Source organism: Lithobates pipiens, unplaced genomic scaffold, assembly GCF_037356315.1.
Source record: "Lithobates pipiens isolate NorthernLeopardFrog02 unplaced genomic scaffold, aLitPip1_a1.2 Scaffold_16, whole genome shotgun sequence".
Lineage (NCBI taxonomy): Eukaryota > Metazoa > Chordata > Amphibia > Anura > Ranidae > Lithobates > Lithobates pipiens.
The window spans coordinates 601,273,789-601,293,272 of record NW_027507748.1 but is presented as its reverse complement, the minus strand read 5'-3'; the positions used below and the strand labels follow the sequence as shown (position 1 = coordinate 601,293,272).

The following is a 19,484-nucleotide window of genomic DNA, read 5'->3' as shown; positions in this document are numbered from 1 at the left end:
AAGCCTCTGTACTTCAGATTGTGAAGTAGGGATCCTTGGGAACTTCAAGTATTGTTTCCTCTGCAGGGAAATAATCGCATGTCTTTCCTCCCGATCATCTGAGGGCAATACCCCATTCTGTCCCCATAATTCTCTTGGGCCCTCCACTGACTGTAAAGAGTCTAAGGTGGGGGAGGGGGATATAGGACGCTTCCTATACACTGGATGGAGGATGCGATTAAAGCCGCTAATCTTCCTTCTAAGCCTGGCAAGGCAGAGGAAAATGCATCGTCAGTCATCTCTACAGGGGCTGAAGTGTGAAGCAGTTGCACCACTGCTAGCTTCCAATGACTCACCCTGGCTTGCCATGTCTGATCTCTCGGAAGAGGAAGACAGTATGGAGGCATAACTGGGATTGCCTGCGCCTGGGGGGTGACACCTTAGGTACCTTTAGGGTAGGTCTGGAAGACATAGTGCAAAGCACAAGCAGAGGTACACACAAAATAACAGTTCTTTTGCTACTAACAATCTGTCTGGAAATGCCTGTTTACACCCTTACGTGCCCAGCACTCTGGTGTCTCTTATTGTGACAGACTGCCTCTCTTCAGTTAAAATGAATGAGTGTCTGTGATATAAAGCCTCAGGTGGAACCTGATTGGCATCCTCAGTGCTTCCCCTCAGCTATGTGGCGAGTGCTGTGTGTGTGGACGTTACATCCATAAACAGTGCCACGTGATCTTGCAGACATGCCCCTCTGCATTCTCAGGCCCTGCTAGGGACCCGGATGGCCAACACAAAGTAAGGTGAACGTACTATACACCTCTACAAGGGGGGAGGGGAAGAAGAGGGGGGTTCCGTAGCAGATTTATATATATATGTTTTTTAAACCACAGAAGCATAGGGCGTTTCCCAATGTTACTAGGTGGAAGTGCTGGGTTGTAATTAAACCATGCAGCTGCGTCAACCAATCAGCCACCACCCATATAGAAGTTTACACACATCTCTGTATTAGCAACTGCTGTATTTTTTACCAAATCCCAAAAGATCTATAGTAAGAACCCACTCTGCCGCTGGGACCACACATGTTCTGAGACAGAGCTGCACTAAGACACATCATAGGTAGTGTAAGTTACTCCTTATAGAGGAGACATTTATAAGGCATATAAGGTATATTGAAGGAACAAGCCATGCTTCTTCCCTTACCTTGTTCTTGCTGCAGAATACTGCTGATTTAACAGACAGATCCAACTTTCACCCATCACGGCGGGCTGCGTTTCAACACGCTCAAAGACTGGGGCCCTTTTAAAAGGGGTTCCGTTCCTTTGGGCCTTGTATAGCACCCCTCAGGACAACTTTAGGAAATGTAGCAAGACCAAAAAGCATCCTGGTTCCTAGGATCCAGCTCTCAAAGAGAAGCATTACAGGCAAAACCTCGTTCTTGCATCGAGGTCCAGGTACCATCCTATGGCCTCAGTGGCGAGGATGGATCTGATTGTGGCGGTTTCTTTAAATCCAGCATGGATCCCTCCTGGAGCTCCGCAGAGCACATCTTCACTCGTGACCAACACCTTAGACACTGGCAAAAAAACCGAGTGCTCCTGGAAGGAGGAGGGGTTATATAGGGGAGTTAACTTCCTGTATTGGTTATACCAGTGTCAACACCTGAAGGTAGGCCTATAACCCACCAAGTAATTACTTGAAACTCTGTGTCCTATGATGTACAATAAAGAAATAACTGCCTATACTGTTTAAAATTCAGCAATGTATTGACCAACTATGCTCCTCACGTGTGATTTTTATTTGTAAGTGGACATTGAGCAATGACATCCTGTAGACTTATTACAATTAGAATAATATACATATATTGTTGAGTCTTGAGTATATGTTCATAAATTCTTTATACACACTGGCTATAAGTACTATCTTGCCTAATGTAGAGGGATTTGTTTATCAGGAAATGAGATTCCACCGACAAACAAGTTTCTATATCAACAAAATTCAAGGACACATCGACAGAGCAACAGGCTAGTATCATATGTTATCCATAATACTTTGTGTCAAGTCAAAATAGTTGTTCAGACTTGTCTCACAATGACAACAATGGCACACTGCAGGGTCCTGGACTAGAACTGGATAAATGTGACTTCCTACATTATTTTCATGCATACATTATTTTCATGCAAAATGGTAGAGTAGGGTAGCCCTTTGTCAGAAACGCACAATCTAGAAACTGAAGGTTCTGATGTTTTTTTCTTCTGGGGAAGAGGGGTCCAATGGGTGTTCAGGAACTAGTTCCAGATGCTTCAAGTGAAGACAGAACCAGCAACAATGTTTACAGAGTTGGGATCTAGCTGAACCATTGCAGCAAGACAAGTCAAACAGCCTTAAAGCCATTGTACTCTAGAGCCCTTGATGCCTGTTCCCTCAGAAGGAGGTCATCAAGGTAGCCTACAAGCAGTATTTTAAGAGAGAGCAGAAAATTAAGCCCAGCGAGATCACCTTGGTAAAGACCAAGGTGAAAAGAAAGGATGATCAAACTGCAAGTGGAAGGGTCCTACTGAAAATCGCAGAAAGCTGGGTAAGTGCAAATACACATCTTTGATATCCACTGAGGTCAAAAAGTACCCTTAATGGAGAAATGCAACCGATGTTGTGGACTCCATCTTGAGATTGTTGACTGGAAATAATACATTTAAGATTTTGAGGTCTAAGATGGAATGGATGCCCCCACTGGACTTGGGAACAAGACAAAAAAAAAAAGCATTCTGCAGCAGGGAGAGACAATGTAGCTTGGGACCAGAAAACCAGAGAAGACTTGTGATGGTCCACAAGGCGATGAAAGGACAGATAATGGAGAGGGCATGGAATAAAACTCAAGCTTGTACCCCTCCTGAGACACATCTTACACCCAGGTATAGGGGATGCAAGACTTCCATTGTATGCGAATGCCAACAAGCATTTCCCCACCCTGGAAAGTGGGGGTGCCCCTTTATGCAGAGGAGATTTTGGTTGAGTAAAGGAGTGCTGGACCTTTACCGATGGATAAAGAGCCAGTCTTGATGAGTGCAGCAAAAAGTATGCTTTTGAGATGCCATTGATGAAGAGGAGCTGCAAGGCTGTTCCCCATCCTTAAACAGGGGAAGACGGGTAATCTTTCCCCTAGGTATCAAGTTTGAGAGACCGTGTCCCGTTGGAGCTGCTTTGGATGGGATCAAAGGCCATGCAGACCAACATTTTATTGCAGATTTCATCTAGAGAGTCCTGTCCACGTGCAGCAGACTGATGTAAGGCAGGATATGCAAAATCTCGGGATCCAACACAAGTTCAGATCCAGGGGTTCATCTAGTGCAAACACACAATGATCTGTTGTTCAATGTCAAGTTCAGCCAGATCACATTTAAGGGACATGGACTAGTCAGCTAAGGTTTGGCAGAGTAATACCACGGCCAGAACTGGATGTAAAGTGGTACCATATAAGAAAACAAGATACTGGAAAGAGCCTCTTCCCTTAATGCAGAAGGATACTTAACCACTTCAACCCGGGAAGGTTTTACCCCCTTAACCACTTCAATACCAGGCATATTCTGGCACTTCTCTCCTACATGTAAAAATCATATTTTTTTTGCTTGAAAATTATTCAGAACCCCCAACCATTATATATATATATATATATATATATATATATTTTTTAACAGACACCATAGGGAATAAAATGGCGGTCATTGCAAATTTTTATCTTGCACAGTATTTGCACAATAATTTTCAAAGGCCTTTTTTTTGGGGGGGGGGGGGGGGGGGACAGTTTCATGAATTAAAAAACAAAAAAAAAACAGTAATGTTAACCCAATTTTTTTGTATGTGAAAGATGATGTTACACTGAGTAAAGAGATACCCAATGCGTCGTGCTTTAAAATAGCACACACTCATAGAATGGCACCAAACTTCGGTACCAGTTTAGAGTTACAGGGGAGGTCTAGTGCTAGAATTGATGCACCCGCTTTAACGCACACAGTGATATCTCACATGTGTGGTTTGAACGGCGTTTACATATGTATAGGCATCATTCAAACGCATGTACAGGCATTATTCAAATAACAGATTTTTCAGCCGCAAATTCAATACACCATAGGAACAATCATAGCGGATGTTCTGCTGCTTGATCTTTCTTACAGGCGGCAAGAGGAGACGCCCCCCTCACTCCGGTACTTCTACAGACTCACCGCTTCCATCGGCAAGTCAGATACAGGATACGCTGGCCCGGGATGTTTATCATAGAGAATTACGGCAGATCAGATGGTCGCCGGAGTCTCTATGATCGCTCGGAGACCCCACGCGATGCTATGACGTCACGCCCAGCCTCTGCATTCAAACAAATGGAGCCGCCTCAGCCAGGAAGCCGAGATTTTTTAAAAAAAAATTTTTAGAGGAGAGATGTGAGGTCTTATTGATCCCATATCTCACTGTAAAGAGGACCAATAATGCCATATTCCTATTACAAGGGATGTTTTGTAATAGGAATAAAAGAGATTTTTTTTTATTTGATTTTAAACGTGTCAAACAAAAGAAATAAAACAAAACAAAAAAAATTAAGTGCCCCTGTCCCAGTTTGCTCGCACGCGGAAGGGAATGTATACGCAAGTCCTGCCCACATATGAAAACGGTGTTCAATCCACACACGTGAGGTATCGCCGCAAACGTTAAAGCGAGAGCAATAATTATAGCCCTAGCCCTCCTCTAACTCAAAACATGTAACCAGTAAAAAAAATTTAAAGGTGTCGCCTATGTGGATTTTTAAGTAATGAAGTTTGGCGCCATTCCACGAGCGTGTGCAATTTTGAAGAGTGACATGTTAGGTATCTATTTATTTGGTGTAACTTCATCTTTCACATTATGCAAAAATATTGGGCTAACTTTACTGTTTATTTTTTTTTTTAAAGCACAACACTTTTCCCCCCCAAAAATCACATTTGAAAAACTCCTAAGCAAATCTTGTGCGAGATAAAAAGTTGCAAAGACCACCATTGTATTCTCTAGGGTCTTTGCTAAAAAAAAAAAAAACATATGTTTGGGGATTCTATGTAATTTTCTAGCAAAAAAAGCATGATGTTTACATGTAAGAGAGAAATGTCAGAATTGGCCTGGGTGGCAAGTGGTTAAAATAAAATCCAAAAATATTATTTTTGGCTTAGGCTAAAATCCATTTCTCCGAGTTGATTGGCAGACACAGTGCACCCTTATTCAGAACCATAGGGTTATACCTCCCCCTACAGGAGTAGGGCACTAGACAGAAAAAAAGACTTGGCTAAACTTATGGGCAGTCCTAAGTGGTATACACCCCCCCTCTCTGCTATAGGGCTTCGGTATTGTAACAAGCTGTGTCATAAGTATTAAAACTCCATAGAGGGATGGGTGCTGTGTCAATTAACTTAGTGAAATGGATTTTATGGTAAATCAAAAATCCAATTTTCTCTTTCGTTCATTGACAAACAGTGCCTCTTTATTCAGAAACCATAGAAATGTCCCAAAGCAGTGCCAGAAACGAGGGGTGGGACAGCCAACAAAATAACAGGCCAACCAGGTAACTGGAGCTCAACGAGAACTGGAGCCCAAACGGAACAGAAAGAAACTCCCTCCAGAGGGATAGAAATCCTAGACCGCAGCCTGCAGAACCTTGCGGCCAAACAAGGCATCCTGTTATGGTTATGCAATAGCGTTTGTCAGCTTACTGGTCTCCATGTGTTCATCTCTAGAGACCAGCCGACTCTCATCTGACTGCTTTTATAATCCCTCCTCTAGCATGGCTCCACCCTAGCTCCTATCAGAGAACTCTATATTAACCTGTGCACTGCAGGCCAACCCTGCTGATCAACCTTTGTGTGTTTGGCTTCCTGTTTCCTGCTTGCCGTGTGCTCTATGTTCGTTTATGTTACCGACCTTGGCGTGTTCTCAACTATTCTTGTCTGCTTGTGACCCTGACCTTTGGTGTGTCCCCGACTATTCCCGTTTGCCTCTGACCCTGAACCTTTGGGGCAAACTCCGTTGTGCTCGTCTGCTTGTGGCCCCGACCTTGGCTTATCCCCTTACTATCCTCCTGTTGCCTACAGTGGGTGTGAGCTGGGGGACCCTGGGGGGTCGCGAACTGGAGCCAGTTGCAGCACAGTCCATCCTCACCACTAGAGGCTCTGGTGAACACCTGCTGGCTCTTAGACTCTGCGCCCTTGGGAATCTTATGCTCTAACCCCGTTGGGATTCGTTTTGGTTTCCCAGCGGCACTGCCTTACTTACCACCTTGGCTCCCATCCGCAGCAGTCAGCCGTAGGGTCCACTACCTTGCAGTGCACTCCTGATCCCAACGGTGTGCATCTGTCACCTAGCTTAAGGTAACCTGACACATGCACAGATGCCAGCACATCCACTTTGTAAACTTTTGTGAAAGTGTGATCCGACAACTAGGTGGCCGTCACTGAAGCCTGATGATGGAAGGCCCAGGAGGCACTCAGTGTCCGAGTAGAGCGCACCTTAACCGGAATGGGAGGAACCTGACCCGTCTGAACTACAAATGGTCGCAAAGGAAGCAGACAGCCCCTTCTTTGGGCCGTCCCTGAGCATGAAAAGGGAGTCTGACCTCTGAAAGGACTCAGTGGCAGCCAAATACAGCCTGATCCCCCCGAACCACATCCAGGGCGTGCAAGGAAAATTCCCCTGGATGTTGCGGCCTGGGACACAGGGAAGGCAACACAATGTCCTCATTCAAATGGAAATCAGAAACAACCTATGGAAAAAACGAAGGGCAAGGATGAAGAACCACCTTGTCATTGTGAATCACTAGGTATGGGGTACGACAGGATAACTCCATCAATCCCAACACCCTGCGAGCAGAAGTGATAGCCACCAAGAAGGCCACCTTCTGGGACAAAGTGAGCAGCAGAATTTTCTCAAAAAGAGGCTTCTGTAGAACTGAAAGCACCAGATTCAAGTCCCACGGTGGTAAAGGGGAGCACACCGGTGGAGTCAAATGCCAAACCCACTGACTGAAGGTATGTCAGAATCTGAGCTACAGAAAAGGCACGTGGGCGAACACCCTCTGACTCACACTATGAAACGTACGCTTTCCGCGTCCGATATTAGATCTTCCTAGAAGTAGACTTCCTAGCTTTGAGAAGTGTCTGAATCACCGACGCAGGAAAGCCTCTATCCTTGAGCACATGGCTTTCAACAGCCAGGCCGTCAAAGTCAGATACGGTAAAGCAGGGTGGAAGACTGGCCCTTGGGATAGAAGATCCTCTCTGAGAGGCATCCGCCGGAATTCCTTCAGCCTCGATCCTGTGTAACATCTGTGGCAGAAGCTTGAGAGGAGGAAAGGCGTATAATCAGACGATGCTGGCCCCACGGGGCAACCAGAGCATCCGTCAGAGGATCCCGAGACCTGGCTACAAACCACTACACCTTTCTGTTGATCTGTGATGTCAACAGATCTACCTCTGGAGTACCCCAGCGCAGTCATATCTGTTGAAACACATAATGATGAAGGGACCACTCCCCTTGGTCCAACAACTGTTGACAGAAGTAATCTGCCTGCCAGTTGTCCACCTCTGGAATGTGGACGACAGATGGCCAGGATGGAGCCCATAGGAGAATGTCGTCTGCTTCTAGGGCCGCAAACACACTCCTTGTTCCTTCCTGGTAGTTGACATAGGCCACCGCTATGGCATTGTCAGGGAGCCCCTGAAGTCGATCTGTCCAATGAAACAGTCTGATCGCCCAGAGTTCCAAGATGTTGATTGGTAGCCTGGATTGCTCCAGTGTCCAGCAACGCTGAGCAGCGTTCAGGCCCAGGACTCCTCCCCACCCGGACAGACTGGCACTGGTGGTGACCACCGTCCAAGTACAAGGGGAGCCACCCAACCTGATATCAAGATAATGTGGATATGAGAGGGTTAGGGATTGTGTTTGCGCCTGCAGAAAAAAGGACCTTCTGCAGTTATTCGGATTAGGTGAAAGAGCTGCCTACCCAGGGGTGCACTTCTGGGGTCGGCAATCCATTTTTCTCATAACTCGGTGAAGCAGGTTGTGGAGTAATTGGCTTTTGCAAACGAATATTCCACCAGTAAATACGGTTTAAGTATTTGGATTGCGTCCTTTAGAACAGGGGGATGAATTGACTTCAATTTTCTTGCAATTGTTAGGTGGGCTGCAATTAAGATGTATGTTACCATTGTTTGCAAGTGCCTGGGCCAGGCAGGGATGGACAAACCTAGATGTAAGTCTAGTGGGGACATTAAGAAGGTTGTGTCGCATAGAGAGTGTATTTGTTTCTTTATTTCCCCAGAACTTATTGAAGGGAGGGCAATCCCATCAGGTGTGAACTAGGGATCCAATTTTGTTGCATCCTCTTCAACATTTAGGGGAAGAGGAAGGGTAAATTCTTGCCAGTTTTTTCAGGGGTGAGATCACATCTATGGAAGAGTTTCTGTAAGGATCCCCAGTGTGTAATACAATGAGATAGACATAGGGGAGATGTGAGAGCCTTCAGTCAAAGGACTTTCGGAGATGGCTGGTCTTCGTAGGATGTCCAGTATTGGATGGCTGGGGATAGAAGATCCGAGGTTGGTATAGTGATCAGCATGTAAGAAAGGGAAATTCCTTTCACTTTAGAGTCATTATTGTTGTAAAATTTTAGCAGAGCCTGTGGGAGGGAGTCTGTTTTCGACCACCAAAGTTTGGAAAGAAGGGATCTTATCCAGAGGTAGAGAAAATTTTTTTTAGGGGATAGACCAAAGTGATGTAGGTGGGAGAAAGGATACAGGCCTGAAGGGGACATAAGAATACCTTTGTCCATTCTGTGAGGGGTAAGTCCGGTGCCAGAAGGACTAATGCTTCAATGGGAAGTGCTATCCAGTGAAATGCCTGCATCTGTTTGCGAGTGCAGACCATACCCTAAGTGAGGCGGTGATGGTGTCCAGAAAGTGGTGCTTTGGTTTAAGATTAACTCAGGTTGCGGCCAAGACAAGTTTAGGATCTGCATGGAGTACTGTAGCTTCTATTTGTTTCCATCTTTGACATTGATCCGACCACCACGCTTTTAGTTGATCAAGGATTGTTGTGTGGTAGTATGCATGAATGTCTGGAGCACCTAGTCCTTGTTGGACAGGGGTGATGAGTATGGCTTTAACTCTAGGGCGTTTTTGCTGCCATATAAAGCTGTTGATAATTACTTGAAGTTTTCTTATTTGGTTTTGTACCAGTGGGAGGGGAATTGTACGGAATATGTATAATATATGCGGTAGTAGGTACATTTTGGCCTGAGCAATCCTTCCAGCCCATGAGGCAGGAACATGGCCCATTTCCTTTGTTAGCCGTGCGAACCCGCCCACGAGGTCTTCAAAATTGGTTCTAAGTAAGATTTGGCTGGGAAACGTTAATTGGATTCCCAAATAAGGTAAGGAGTTGGGGGCCCAAGCAAAGGGAAAGTTGGTGGAAATGAGTTGCGTAGTTGGATGGTCTGATCAAAAAATTGAGCATTAGGGATTTACTGTGGTTTAGTTTGTAGAGGGATATTGAACTAAATGAAACTTGGACTGCAGGGAGGGAAACCATAGGATTTGTTAGGGCAACAATGACATCAGCGTAGAGGCCAATTTTGTGATCAGTATTTCCAATTGTTATGCCTGATATTAGTGGTTCAGCTCTAATGGCTTGCGCTAACAGTTCCATTACCATGGAAAATATTAGGGGGGATAGGGCACAGCCCTGCCTGGTACCATTGGTAATTTTAAATGGGGTGGATACAACACCGGAAGTCCATACACGTGCGGATGGTTGAGTATACAGGCCTAGTATGGCTGATGGCAAGGTGCCTGATATACCAAACTTACGAAGAACTGCCTCCATATTGGGCCAATAGACTCTTTTGAACGCCTTCTCTGCGTTCAAAGAAAGGAAGAGAGAAGGTGTCCGGTTGTGTGCTACCCATTGTATTAGGTTGATAATTCGCCTAGTGCCATTTGTCTACTCGTCACAAAGCCAACTTGGTCTGGTATGATTAAAGGGATAACTGTCGGGATGCGTTGTGCAAGAAGTTAAGCATAAAGTTTAGTGTCTGTATTTAGGAGAGATATTGGTCTGTAGTTAGCAGTGTTATCTGTAGCTTTTGCTGGTTTCGCTATGGTGAATACTAATGCATCTAGGGACTCCTTGGGAATGTTACCAGTGCTCGCAAACTGGGTTATATGTGTTGCAGAGATGGAGGACTAGGAGTTCGGGAAATATTTTATAGTATTCGTTAGGGAGTCCATCAAGACATGGGGCTTTATGTAGAGGATGTTTTTTAATGAGCGTTTACATTTCTGTGGGTGAAAAAGGTTCCGCAAGAAGGTTTAGTTGTTCTGGGGAAATAGATGGCAGGGAGATAGAAGATAGGAATTGTGAGATGGCTGTTTGGTTGGGGGGAGGGGAGTTTCTCAGTGAGGTTATAGAGTTTGGCACAGAAGCTGCTAAATTCATTTGCAATATCTAACGGGTTAGTTATGCGTTTGCCTTGAGTGTTTGTAAGAAATGATTTTTTTTTATTAGAGAGTTGTCTTTTAAATTGGTTGGCCATGAAGGCACCAGGTTTATTGGCGGAGATATAGGCTCATACTTTAAGCATGTATGTCTCTGATTTTATTTAAGTCTCAAGTGTTGGATTGTTAAGAAGAAAAGTATTTAGTCTCCAGATTGTGTGTCTGGGAGTTTGGGAAAGAGAGGCTAATTTGATTGTGACTGGTGCATGGTCGGAGCAGGAAATTAGCTAAGAAACAATGAGGATATTTTTTTATGACTACATGAGGGCAGTTTGAGTTTTGAAAAATGAGTCTCTGGCACGCAGAGAACATCTGCTTGCTGAGCTAGGGCTTCTTTCAAGAGCAAGTTTAGTTTAAAAGGTAAGTTTAGGCCTTTTAACGTTTAAAGAAGTGAGGGTAAGGGTCATATTGGGAGAAGGACCAAGGTGGAGTGCGCAAAGAGAAAGACTACCTCCTTTGTCGGTGACTAACAGGTATCAAAAATGTAGTGGTTGCAAAGGATAGCCGTTCGTAACACAGAGTATACTTTCCAAAATACGCAAAATGAAGAAAAAAGGATAAATTAAGCAAATGCAACAAGTGATTACAGTGCTTGAATAAACTGTAGTAGTAACAAAGAACACAAACCAGTGTGCTTAGCACTCTTTAACCTGTGGGGTGATGAAGGGTGAGGAATATAGCCATTATCCAGGCTGGATTCAAATAGCTGGGGGAACTAAAGCGGGCACAGTTCAATGTTTTTCGACTGTTTTGGATGCCGCATTTTTGGAGTTAGGTGACGTGCGAGGGGAATTATTTTGCTCTGTATCACCAGAGGCAATGGCAAGGAGACCCCAATTTGTCAGCTTTTTGTATACATCTTTCGGGCGTGAGGATTGGGACCATTTGGTGCAGGTGCGAGACCAACAGTTTAGTGGGGAAGCCCCATCTGTAGATAATTTTTTTCTGCTGGATGATAGATGCAATGGGACTGAAAGCTCTACGCATTTCCATTGTGGCTGGAGATAAATCAGCGAAGAGCTTGAGGTTGGTGTAAGGGGCTGGAAGAAGTTTGGTGGTTCTGGCAACGGCGAGGATTTGCTCCTTGACATGAAAGAAATGAATCCGAGCCAGAACATTTCTGGGGACATCATCTAAGAGGTGTGACGGTTTTGCGATTCTATGTGCCCTGTCTATTAGTGCTTCACGGGCATTAATGCGGGGGAGCAAAGAAGTAATGGAGTTGCTGCAGGTAGGAAGTTATTTCATTTGGTTTGATTCCGGGATACCCCTGAATTTAATATTGTTTCGCCTGGAGGGATCGTCTAAATCTGCGAGCTTCATTTTAATGTTGTGGATATCTTCTGTATGATGATCATGTGCGTCTAGTAGCTCGTTATGTGCTTTCGAATACTCCTGTAGGTTCTCTAAAGCATCTGTTCTCTCCTCCAGGCAATCTATTCTGTCATGTATTTGGGACATAGAAAATTGCAATTCTCTGCGCAAATCCTGTTGCAAGGTGAGAATCATTGATTTCAGCATTGCTTCAGTGACAGTGTTGTCAGTGACAGGGAAAGCTGCCAGGGAGGGGCCCTGTTGGCTGCTTTGTGTGCCTGCCACCACCGAGGACCACAGCTCCTTTTTAGCCTGGGGTACCTTATTAGAAGAGTTAACAGGGGAGGTAGCCAGTGTCAATACGTTCTCTCCTGTTCATCGCTGTGAGGTCTCTTGGTTGATGCAGTGGCGAAGTGGAGGTATCAGGTGAGCCGGCTGTGCTAGTGTGCCTCATGTTGCTGTGACTGGTGCCATCTTGTGGAGTCTCCATGGTCGCGGATAAAAATCTGTTAAGCGGCGCGGAGCTGGCGGGTTGCATCAGCGCCTAGTCATGCCCAGGGATGTCCCCGAGTCCTCCCTGCTCTGTGAAGGCGAGAGGCAGGGAGGATTAGTCGAAAGGTTGCTGGAATCCAGCCATAGATCAGTTCGGGCTTCCATCCCGGGTCCGCAGCAGGCTACACCCCCAAGGACATTTGTCCCATTTTAACAGGATCTTTTTCTACAGGGGTCGTATGGAACTGGGCAAATAGGACCACCTTGAAAGTCGATACCATCAGGCCCAGCACCCGCATGCAAGTCCGCAGGAAGACCCACCTACTAAACAGCAGTAAGCAAGTCGCAGCCTGTAGCTTTTGGAGTTTGTCCAGCGGAAGGAACATTCTGGCCAGAGCGGAACCCAGACTTAGACCCAGATAATCCAGTTTCTGAGCTGGAATCAGCGCACACTTCTGGTAATTTAGCAGTCACTCAAAACCTGCTAGAGGCTGAAAAACGATCTCCATGTCGCCCTTCAGGATAGCAGGGGACTCCGCTCACTCAAGGTAGGCCACCACCGAGCAAATGGACTCCATTCTTAACTTCCGAACTGCACAAAGCACTGTGCCCCGGAGGGCTAATAAGCGGTCCGCGGACTGACGTATATTGGAAGGAAAAAAAAAAACCTTCTTGGGGGGCAAGTCTGGAACTTGTACTTTTAACCAGACAGAATCACTTTGTGGACCCACATGTCCTTTATCAGAGAGGTCCACTGGCCCGAAAACTAGCAGACGTGCCCCCCCCCCCCCCCCCCCCCCGGATTCAGATGAGGGCACTCCTTATCTGGGGGTCTGGAGAAACCACGCTCTCGGTTTGCCCGAGGAGGGTCGCTTGGTGCCCCCCCCCCAAAGGGGGGCTTAAAAGACTAAGCCCTTGTCAGTGATGTAGCCTACCTTAATAATTAGCTACAGTGAGAAATGAGGCATTCATTTTCATTTTTTTCATGCCTGGAGATAAATTGGTCTGATGTAACATTTTCATGAAAACAGATGCTGGTAATGCAGGCTGACTTGCCCAACAATTTTCATGACTGGCTGGCCTCAATTCTGGCCTGTTTTCTCCGAGTTCTGGGCTGACTGGCTAGGTTGAAAAGCTATGGTCAGTGATGTATGTAGCGCAGTGTCCTAGGATGCACTGCAGTGTTCATATTTCAATAGTATGTGGGGCAGTGTACAGAAGTCCATAAAATCCAAGGCAGTGTACAGGGGTCATTAGCATGTAGAGCAGTGTACAGGGGTCGGTACTTTGTAGGGCAGATTATAGAGGTCAGCACAGTGGAGAACTGTGGTAAGCAGGGCACTATATAGAGGTGAACAGTGCTGAGATTTTCCCCACATGCAGAGGAGCAAATTGGGGGTTAACTTTTTTTCTACCTCTTCTGGTGTGCTGATCTCAGCTGGCCATCCTCTCTTGTCCATCTCATATGTCATCACACACAAGCGTCTGGGATGGACAGGGCAATGGAGTACACTTAGGGATATCGCTTCCCTGCATGACTCTGCAGGTGGGGAGCACTTCAGATAGAGGATCAAGGCAGGGACACAATTGTCCCATAACTTGCCTGCAATCTATGGGTTGCTGGCCCCCTCTCTAAAAAAAAAAAGCAAAGATAGAGACTGAGCTAGTAGTGGTGTCAGCCAGGTACTTACGTTTCCGAATAAAGTACACTGTATGTCATGAAGAACCAATGGATGTCTCTTTGCTTACGGATAATGGAAGCAGATTGCAACTCTTTAGATGTCCGTGTTAGACTGACCAGAAGCAGCCAAGGTTACAGGCAGGTGAGTTTCAGACTCTGGGGGAGGCATGCTAGCATATTTGGGCCTCTATGGTTAGTGAACGTGACCAGCTGGCTAAACGGACATAAAATTCTTCATTACTGAGGGAAAAAGAAAAACCTGCAGAAAGAGGTGAAGAGGCAGCTATGCCCCACAGAGTAGGCGAGGGCTCCAATGACAGCTCCGGCACAGACACCAGGACAACCAACATCTCTATGTTCAAGCCTGCTGGGTTCTGCAAGCTAAAATTAAGCAGCCCTTACTGCAGTTGGGCAACAAAAACAGGGACGGTATGTGTTTAGCATAGCTCTGTAGTAGGAGCATCACAAAGGAGGCTTCTTTTATGCTCTTTAGGCAGGAACACAGCATAGAGTGTGCACATGCAACACCCTACTGAGTGGAACATCAGCGCTCTGTTACAGCATATCAACCCCTTCTGTGGTCTGCCAGCGCAAGCAGAGTTTGGCGGCCAAGAGACTAACTGGAGGGAGCTCCTCAAGTGCCCTGCACGAATGGACTACTGGAGTGGAATTTTTAAATCTTATTGGATTTGTTGGCTGAAAAGAACACTTTTATTTATTTTTTAATATCCTGTTGTGTTGAATATATGAGGTGAACCCTTTGTGCCACAAAATCCAGTACCTTCACTTTAAATAAACTTTGATACTTTTTTTTTTACCTTGATCATATCTCCTCCTAGAATTTCTAGAACACGCCCTCTGTAAGACATTGTGTCTGATCCTTTAATAATACATCCTTCTCCTTTTTTCCAGTTGTATGGTGCCATTAATCCAAGACATTTAAATGAATTTTGCATGTCAAGCATAAGGATGCCAAGCTCTTTATCTAAAAAAAAAAAAAAAAAAAAAAAGTTTTACATAAATACATATTAATCTTGCCCAAATACACTATATACAACGATAAAGCATTACTAACATTTGAAAAAGAGTAACTCATGTCCTATTGACAATTAGTTGCCATCATCCCATCCCTATGAACGAGAAGTGAAAAAAAACTCTAAAAGTGGGATTTTTAAGGCAACAATAGTCAGTATGTTAAAAAATGCATTTATTTGTACAAAACGTGTGTATAGAAACAATCCAAAGAGATTCATAGAAATATCCAATATACAAATCCTAAATGTTAAAAGCTTTTGTAAGAGTGATACTGATAATGATATCTGCTACAAGATCCTAGGACCCCCAGAGCATAGTAAATATTGGGTATTTCTATGAATTTCTATGGATTGTTTATATACACACGTTTTGTACAAATAAATTAATTTTTAACATATGGACTATTGTTGCCTTAAAAATCCCACCTTTAGAGGGTTTTTTCACTTCTCATTTGTACAAGGGATGATGGCAACTACATGTCCAGTGACAAGTTACTCTTTTTAAAATACTACAAGGGTGGATAACACCAAAAACCTTGTTCTAAACTCATGCCATTGGATATGGACCCTATTTTTGTTTAATATTTTTGATAAGCACATACTTATTTTTTCTCTCAGAATATTCTTTCATGGGAGAAGTGTATGTTTACTAGGGGTTATTTATTGTTTAACTTATTCTCTAAGCATTTTTTGTGTTTTCTTTTTCATTCTTTTGTTGGGTTCCATGGGGGACTTCCAGGGGGAGGGATGGAAGGAACTGATGACCCATATTCAGGAAAGCTAACAAGGGAAAGAACAGATTGCCTCAAACCTGTCTTCCCTCTTTTTTCGTTTGACCAAAACTCTTGAGAGGAAGTCATCTCTACCTTGGCACATCCAATCTGTAGAAAGATATATCAGGGAAAATATTAATCCAATTGGCCTGAGGATACAGATTTTTCCAATTTTGGAAAATATCACTAAGGACCTTAAGACAAATTGGGAAACAAAACTCAATGATTGTTCCTGGAATCTGATGATGATATTACAAAATGAATATTAGCAACAACTAGATCATGGACATTGAAATTGATTCATTGTACGCTTGAGTGCTTCTATTGAAAGCTCATGAAGATTATGCCATCTTAGAAAAGAAACTCAAGGAATATCTTGAAGTCATTGGGAAACTAACTCTAATTAAAAAAGAGAAAAAAAAATATTGGATAGATAAGAATGCGTTCAGTGAAGGCCGAGCATACAAATGGATTGACAAAAAGGATAGAAAATTTAAAACTAAAAAGAAGAGCAATGTGGAAAATGTAAATAAAATGAATGTTTATTCATTCCTCTGATACTCCCGCAAACTCCTCCTCTTCAGTTTCCTCCAATACAGGTAGGCTTTTTGGGAAAAGAAAGGGCCCGTCCCCTAAACATCATGAAAGAGCAGGTGAAATCCAACAAAAAAAAAGTAAAAAATCTTCATTGGATCCCCCAATTGAACCTATATGGGGTGGAAGAGGTGCATTCATTTCAAATACTAGAGGCTCTTCCTCTAATAGAGGTAAAGGAAACTTGAACACCAGAAAAGAACTTGGAACTACTCCAAAAGTTCAACGTACTCAATAAGATGATTTATTAGACAAGAAAAATGCACCACCCGTCTCAGCCACCTCTGACACAATTGGAAATGGAATCCTCTATAATCACGGCGACTCGGGGGAGACTAAATGTGGTTGACTTATTCTTGTATATTCTAACTCCGGTTGAAAATGATGTACTGTCCTTGGGCTTATCTTTCTGTCCCAATGACAGTACTGATAATTTTGAGACAATAAAGGACATTCATCTTTTTTGCGAGAAAACTATTCTTTAAAAGTTTATACACTAAACAATCCTGCAAGGAGCCAGAATTTGCACCCAATTTAAAGGCAGCAGATTTTAGAGCCCTTCAGGACCTAAATCTACTCCTGCAGGAAAACGCATCTCTAGATGGGATGTGGGATGAGTACCTAGAAATTTAGGAAAGTTGTGAGGAGATAGAGAGATCCAATCAAAAAGTTCAAAAGAAAATCTGTTTTCCACCACTCACTTTAGCTTTATTTGTTAGACAAACAAAAAGGTCAAGTCTGAGCATGTAAGCCCTTTACAAAATAATATAGAGTGGGTGACTGGGGACAAAGAGAAGGCTAATTTATTAAATACTTTCTTCAGCTCTGTGTATACAAAGGAGCATGGGGGAGCTCATGTCCATAATGGGGGTGGTAGTGACACAATGGCTCAAAAGTGATATGGTCCAGAAATATTTGGACAGAATAAAGGCGGATAAAAACACCTGGACCTGATGGCACCCACCCACGGATCCTAAAAGAACTGAGCTCTGTAATTTCAAAGCCATTGTATCTAATTTTTAGGGACTCAATGACAGGAATAGTACCACTGGATTGGCGCAGGGCCAATGTGGTGCCTATATTTAATAATTGAACAAAGTCTTTATCAAGTAACTATAGACCTGTAATGCCGTGTACACACGAACAGACAATCCGCCGGACTTAGTGAGATTGACACCTTGCTAGCTCCGTCGCCTGGTATGGATTTTAAGGGAAACCCCTACGCCGAAAAACGGCGTGGGGGTCCCCCCAAAGTCCATACCAGACCCTTATCCGACCACACAGCCTAGCCGGTCAGGAAAGAGGGCGGGGACGAGCGAGTGACCCTCCTGAACCGTACCAGGCCACGTACCTTCAACAGGGGGGGGGGGGGGGTGCTTTGGGGAAGGGGGGTCTTGTTGAGAGCAAAGGCCTCTTCCCGACAACCTTGGCCGTTGGGGTCTGCAGGCGGTGGGCTTATCAGAATCCGTGTGCCCCCTTTAATAAGGGGGCCCCCGGATACCGCCCCTCCACCCTATGTGAATGAGTATGGGGTACATCGTACCCCGACCCATTCACCTGGGGGGGAAAAAGTGTAAATAAAAAAAACACACAACACAGGTTTTTAAAGTAGTTTATTAGGAAGTTCTGGGGGTCTTCTTCAGACTTCGGGGGTCTTCTCTCTGGGCTCCTCTGCTATCTTCTGCTCTTTTGCTAGAGGAGGAGCCCGGCTTTCTCCGTCGTCGACCGGGGGTCTTCTTCTGACTTATCTGCGCATTCCGGCCTCTTCTGCTATCTTCTTCCAGCTCTTTTACTAGGGTTGGCTCGGTGTTCTCGTTCGTTGCCACCTTCTTCTCTTATTCCGATGTTGACACGACGCTCTCTCCGGCTGTCATGCCGGGGGCACGTTGCGTGGCGACTTATATAGGCATAAGGGATGGGGTTATCATGTGATGTCACATGTTGACCCCGCTCTTATGTCACAGTCCCAGGGGATGCTGGGACTGTGACATCATAAGGGACGGGGTCACCATGTGACATCACTCGGTGACCCAGCCCCTTATGCCTATATAAGTCGCCGCGCAACGTGTCCCCAGCATTACAGCCGGAGAGGGTGTCGTGTCAACATTGGAAGAAGAGAAGGAGGAAGAAGAAGAAGGCGGCGATGAACAAGAAGACCGGGCCAACGCTAGTAAAAGAGCTGGAAGAAGATAGCAGAGGAGCCTGGTAGAATAACTGAAGAGTGGGAGAAGAGGCCAGAAAGCACAGAGAAGTTGGAAGAAGACCCCCGGAGAAAGCTGGGCTCCTCTGTTAGCAAAAGAGCAGAAGATAGCGGAAGAGCCCGGCAAGAAGACCCCCGAAGTCGGAAGATCCCCGGAGTTGCCTAATAAACTACTTTAAAAACCTCTGTTGTGTGTTCTTTTATTTACACTTTCCTCCCCCCCCAGGTTAATGAGTAGGGGCACGATGTACCCCCTACTCGCTCGCATAGGGTGGAGGGCCAGGATCTGGGGGCCCCCTTATTAAAGGGGGCTCCCGGATTCCGATAAGCCCCCCATCCGCAGACCCCGACAACCAACGGCCAGGGTTGACGGGAAGAATCCCTTCTCCTGATCCACATGGGGACAAGGTGCTTTGGGGTGGGGGTCCGCAGGGTCCCCCATTCCCCAAAGCACCTACCCCCATCTTGAGGGCACGGGCCCTGGTACGGTTAAGGAGGGGGAGGGGCGCTCGCTCATCCTCACCTCCATTCCTGACCGGCCGGGCTGCGTGCTTGGATAAGGGTCTGGTATGGACTTTGGGGGGAGCCACCACACCGTTTTTTCAGCGTAGGGGTTCCCCTTAAAATCTGACGAGTAATAGTCATTCAAAGTGTGAGAGCACCGAAAGCTGAAAATTGGTCTGGGCAGGAAGGGTGTTTAAGTGCCCAGTAAGCAAGTGGTTAAACACCCTTCCTGCCCAGACCAATTTTCAGCTTTCGGTGCTCTCACAATTTGAATGACAATTACTCAGTCATGCAACACTGTACCCAAATGATTTTTTTGTCCTTTTTTTCCCACAAATAGAGCTTTCTTTT

At 45.1% G+C, this 19,484-nt stretch overlaps 1 protein-coding gene across 3 annotated transcripts in view; it reads right to left on the bottom strand.

Moving 5' to 3' along the window:
* The window catches only part of RNF17 (ring finger protein 17), an 881,806-nt gene that overhangs the window by 216,109 nt on the left and 646,213 nt on the right, over nucleotides 1–19,484 (bottom strand). For all 3 annotated transcript variants that reach the window (XM_077483977.1, XM_077483979.1, XM_077483978.1), the window contains exon 28: nucleotides 14,847–15,013. In XM_077483977.1, coding sequence (XP_077340103.1) covers nucleotides 14,847–15,013 — 167 coding nt within the window. The remainder of the gene's footprint in view (nucleotides 1–14,846; nucleotides 15,014–19,484) is intronic.